The sequence below is a fragment of the Penaeus monodon genome, chromosome 10 (genome assembly GCF_015228065.2).
Source record: "Penaeus monodon isolate SGIC_2016 chromosome 10, NSTDA_Pmon_1, whole genome shotgun sequence".
NCBI classification, from domain to species: Eukaryota; Metazoa; Arthropoda; class Malacostraca; order Decapoda; family Penaeidae; genus Penaeus; species Penaeus monodon.
Window position 1 is genome coordinate 12,513,203 of NC_051395.1, and position 5,983 is coordinate 12,519,185.

A 5,983-nucleotide genomic window follows, 5' to 3' on the forward strand; every position below is an offset into this window, starting at 1 on the left:
TTATAAAAACCCTTTTCCCGGAAAAATTAGGTAAGGGAAAATAGGGGATGGGTAGATAGAAATTTGACTCCTGGTGTTTTAAGCACAGTGTAAGAAAATCAGTGAACAAAAACATATTGGAAGTGGCATGAAGTTTTGTACATTTTTCCAGTTTCTGAATTAAGCAGTAACTTCAAAGACAAGAAATATACATTGTCAAAATATTATCAAAAGGATATAATGTAAAGTTGTTTCAAGTGTGCGGGTTTTGAAACCGCTGTCTAATTGTACACGCCAACCCACTAAACCAATTGTATGTGCTTATCATTATTACTCTTGTTAGCATTGTTGTCTTTGTTTTATCTTATCACATTGCACTTCTATAACAAGAACATGTATCTTTTTCAGAGATACTTGCTCATTAAGTATTAACAAATCAGTTTTAAAAAGATTCACCAGTTTGGATAATTAATGATAAAAAGATGGTGTTAAAAATATTACACCTCACTGCTAAAGCAGTATGCCAATAAAAAGGTGACTTTATTTATTGATACCTCTGTTATTTTTGATAAAATGTAGATATTTTTTTCATCATAAAAAGATAAATGAATATAGAAGATGCATGGGAGAAGTAATTGTTTGTAACTCATAAGTTCACATATCTGAGTTCACATTTTCTTTTGGTTTTCTACTTTTGGTCACAGTTTTTACCATAAGATGGACATCTTTTTTTTTAGAAAGAATTGGGTCAGGTGTATATATGCGTTTTTTTCATTTCATTTTATTTCTCATGGAAAGAAATATAAAAAAAGCTTTTTTTAAAAAACTTAAAAATTAAAAAAAATTATCTATTACATTACTACATCAGGAGTTAAAAACACTATTCTTTCTTTTTTTCTTTCTTTCTTTCTTTCTTTCTTTCTTTTTTATTTATTCATTTGTTTATTTATTTATTTTTTTTTTATTTATTTTTTATTTATTTAAAGTGCAACCAAAAATCACCCTGCTGACCTTCTCGATCATGTAAGAATAAAGGCGTATTGAGCAGAAATTACTGCTTTAAAAAGAAAAAGTAAAAAACAAATGGTCCTCAAAAACTTTTTAAAACTTCATCAAACTAAACCTCCTTGCTAAATTTAAAACAAAATTTACTTATTTAAAAATTGTAAAATAAGAAATTTTTTGTCATTTTCGGGGGAAAAAAAGATAACCTGGGTTTTTAAAAATTTACCATTGCTTACTTAAATTTTAAAATTAGTATTTATAAATGAAAGGATGATCTAAGGATTGTTTGTTAATTGATAATTAAATCACACATGTGTTCAAGATATCTTATTGTATTATGCTGTTTAAGTGTGTATTTATTACTAAACAGGCTACATTGTGTTGTTCAGATAGTAAGATAAGTTCAGTTGGATGTGATAAAACATTCCTTGAAAGATTTTACAGTAACTATTTTCTTGTGGATTCTGTTTGATTAGGTAACCTTCAAAACTACCACAAGTGTAATTTTGCAAGATATTTATATCCTTTAGGCTTGAACCCATAAGTTTTGAAATTTTTTTTTTCAGATTTTGCCTTATTTTATCTTATCTTTCCATATCTTAGCTAACTTTCATCCCGAAATTTAGCTGTAAAGAAATTTTTAAAGGGAAATAAATCTGACAGGATTACATAAATTTAAATTTACGATTCTTCGTTTTTTTTATTATAAAAGCCTTTTTCCTTTTGCTCGTGTTATGGTTTTTGACAGGTGAAGAGGAGCGTGGTGTTGTTACTATTATTATTATTATTATTTTGTGTTTGTGTATGTGTTTGTGTGTATGTGTTTTTGTGTAGTGTGTAGTTGGGGTTGTGTATGTGTATGTGTAGGTGTGTGGTGTGTTGTGTGTGGTGTGTGTGGTGTTTTTGGTTGTGTGTGCTGTGGTGCGTGTGCATGGGGTTGCGTGTGCATGCGTGTGCGTGTTTTTTGCTGGTGGTGTGGTGTGTGGTGGTGTGTGTGTGTTGTGGTGTGTGGTGTGTGTGTGTGTGTGTGTTTGTGTTGTGTGGTTGTGTATGTGTGGGGGTGTGTGAGAGTGTTTTCTTAAAAAGTTGAACTTTGAGATGTCCATAAGATACAAATAAAAGGGTAAAAGTTGGAAATGCCTATTCAAATATAAATATAATAATAATGATAAAAAAAATGCTTACCGGAAAAGTTATTTTTAGGGCTTCACTGGTATTCAATTATGGCTTATTATATATACATGAAAAGAACAGAAAAAGAAAATGAAAATTAGATACTAAGAAGGAAATGAATAAAAAGAATATTGAAATTAAAAGTAATAAGATTACACTCTAATATTGAGAAGGAATCCATATTATTACAGATATATTAATTTTGTCTATTTTCTATCACCAGGAAGTTGCTCTCCTTGATGTGCGAAAAGAAATCACATTCTGCAGAAAGGTGAACATTCCAATTATTGGTATAATTGAAAACATGACTACATTTGTATGCCCAAAATGCAAGGTAAGTAAGAAATGTTTGTATTAACCCAAAGCCGATGGGCATGGCATATACATACATGCCATGCCCTGTGAGTTTACTTTATTGATTGTAATCACACATAGATGGCTACACTTGTACTAAGTCATCAATGAACCAAGTACTGCCTGTCTCGCCTATTTACGCTTTTCCCTTTAAATTAAAAAAAATTTACCTTATCTTTATTTCTGTTTCTAATGTCAAAAACATTATTGTAAATTTTAAAGTTTATAATAGATATAACACCTCTTTTTCATACATTATTAAAAAACAAGTTATTTCCCTCCATTCAAGGAAAGTGAAATCAGGTAAAGGGCACAAGGTCTACTAATTTACTCCTTTTTGGCTAGCATAGAATTTCGCAAAAAAAAAAAAAAATTTCAAACTTTTTTTGGGGGCATTCATTAGCTACAAGTATTTAAAATACATTAAAAGACATTGTTTGTTTTTTATTCTTACAATGGTTTCATTTAATGTATATATATTGTGTGTGTTGTGTGTGGGGTGTGTGTGTGTTGGTGTGGTGGTGTGTGTGTGGGTGTGTGTGTGGGTGTGTATGTGGGTGTGTGTGTGGTGTTTATATATTATAATATATTATATAATATATATTATATATATTATATATATATAACTAAAAATATATAATTTTATTATATAATATATATTTATAAAAATATAATTTTAATATAATATTATTAATATATATACTTATAAAATATATTTAAAAATTTATTTTATTATATATATATAATTAAAATATATATAATAATATATATATTTTTATATATATATATATATATACCACACCACCACAACACACAACAACACACCACACACACACACCACACACCACACAACACACACACACACACACAACCCCACACCATTTTATATCCTTTTCCCCAATCCCTTTGGAAATAAAAAAAACACCCCTTGATTTTAAATAAATTATCTTTTTTTCTTTTTTAATCCCCAAAAAATTGGAATTTTTTTATTTTTGCAAAAATGTATCTTGCCACAAAGGGGGCAATATCCTTTGGTGATTAGAAAATTTAGGAAAAGGTTTTTAATTTTGTTTTGAATAATATGGTTTTCTAAAAAATTAAATTAAATTTTATTACTTTATTTAAAAAATTTTTTTTTTCACCTTCAGACCAATTTTTCTTTTTCTTTTTTCTGTTCTATTTTGTTAAACTAAAAAAATAAGGGCCATAATTGAATACCATTTTTGGGAAAAAAAAATTTTTCATTAAGCTTTTTTTTATAAAAATTATTTTTTAATTATATTTAATTTGGAATTTCCCAACCTTTTCCTTTTTATTTTTTGGGAACACCCAAAGGCAATTTTTAAAAAAAATTAACAAAAAAATAACAAAAAACCCCAAAAAAACCAAACCAAACACACCCAACAAACCACCCCAAAAAAAAACCAAATTTGAAAACCGGAACCCCCTAAAAACCCCGATAAGCAAAAATTTTTAAAAAAAACAACCAACAACCCAAAAAACAACACCAAATTCACAAAAAACACCCCACACACAAAACACACAAAAAAAAAACACACCACACACACCCCCACCCCCACACACACACACACACACACACACACACACCCCAACACCCCACACACAACAAACACAACACAACACCAAAACCCCACCATCACACCCACCTCACCCCCCAACAACACACACAACACAAAACCACAACCCAAAAACAACACCCCCCCCCACCCAACAACAAGAAAAAAAAAAAAAAAAAAAAAACCCCCACCAAAACAACAAAAAAACAAAACACAAAACCACACAACCAAAAACACACCAAACCCCAAAAAAACTAAATATAAAAACAAATAAAATAACAAAACTAACCCCAAATTTTACAAAACAAACACAAAAATAATAAAAATTTTTGGGAACAAAACCCGGGTTTTTTCCCCGGTAAAAACCATAACCCCGACCAAAAAAAGACAAACATAAAAAAATTGAAGAAACAAAAACCCCTTTTCTGAATCCGGAATTTTTTCCCCTTTTAAAAATTTTTTCAAAAAATTTCCCTAATTGCAAAAATAAAAGCCCGTTTGGGGAAAAATTAAAATAACACACCTTAAACAGGTTTAATAAAATAAAATATTTTAAAAAATTTACACAAAATTCCAAAAAAAATCCCGGGAAATGATTTAAATCCCCGGGTTTTTTATACACCACTAAACAATCTTCCCACGCAACACACCCCCAGAAAATACACCCCCCAAACCCCGCCATAATCAATTAATTTTTAAAAAAAGGGAAAATTTTCTTTAAAAATTCCAGATTTTTATTTTTCAATTCAAATTAAAAGCAAGAAAAGGGGGTTAATTATAAAAAAACCTGGGTTAATTTTTTCCCAAAATGAACAAGGGGGAAAAAACATTTCTTTTATTTTTAAACAAAAATTTAAAATGAAAATTAAAAAGGGTTTAAAATTTAGCAAGGAGTTCTTTTTGAGGGAATTTTAAAAAGTTATGGGGGCCCAAATTTTTTTTTTTACTTTTTTTTTTAAAAAGTTAATTTCTGCCCCAAAAAGCCTTTATTCTTACATTCAAAGACAGAGCAGCAGGGCTGCTATTTTGGGTTTTTCATTTTAAAAATAAATAAATAAATAAAAAAAATTTAAAAAAAATAAAAAAATGAAAAATAAAAAAAGAAAGAAAGAAAAGAAAGAAAAAAAAAAAAAAAGAAAAAAATAGTGTTTTTAACCCCTTTGATGTAGGGGGGGAATTAGAAAATTTTTTTTTTAAATCAGTAATTTTTTAAAATAAGCATTTCTTCTATATTCTTTCTCATGAGAAAACAAAACTGAAATGAAAAAGTCTGCATATATACCACCTGACCAATTCTTTTCTAAATAAAAGATGTCCCATCATTATTGGTAAAAACTGTGACCAAAAGTAGAAAACCAAAAAAAAAGGGAAACCAAAATATGTAAAATTTAATAAAGTTAAAAAACAATTATTTTCTCCCATGCATCTTCTATATTCATTTATCATTATCTACTGATGAAAATATATCTACATTTTATACAACAATCATACAGAGTGTACTACAATAAATAAAGTCACCTTTTTATTGGCATACTGCTTTAGCAGTGAGGTGTAATATTTTTAACACCATCTTTTTATCATTAATTATCCAAACTGGTGAATCTTTTTAAAACTGATTTGTTAATACTTAATGAGCAAGTATCTCTGAAAAAGATACATGTTCTTGTTATAGAAGTGCAATGTGATAAGGTAAAACAAAGACAACAATGCTAACAAGAGTAATAATGATAAGAATAAATAATTTTTTAGAAGGGGAAATGGCTGTGTAAAATTTTAGATCGCGGTTCTAAACCCGGGCACACTGTGAAACAACTTCATCTTTACCCACCTTGAAAATTTTTTGGACAATGTATATTTTTGTCTTAAAGGGAAATGTTTAATTGGGAAACTGGAAA

General features: G+C 28.6%; 1 protein-coding gene across 1 annotated transcript in view; it reads left to right on the forward strand.

The window, feature by feature from the left end:
- Nucleotides 1-2,531, forward strand: part of LOC119577838 (cytosolic Fe-S cluster assembly factor nubp1-like) — a 17,757-nt gene extending 15,226 nt beyond the window's left edge. The window contains exon 7 of the mRNA XM_037925435.1: nucleotides 2,381-2,531. Coding sequence (XP_037781363.1) covers nucleotides 2,381-2,515 — 135 coding nt within the window. The 3' untranslated portion in view covers nucleotides 2,516-2,531. The remainder of the gene's footprint in view (nucleotides 1-2,380) is intronic.
- Nucleotides 2,532-5,983: the final 3,452 nt, after the last annotated feature.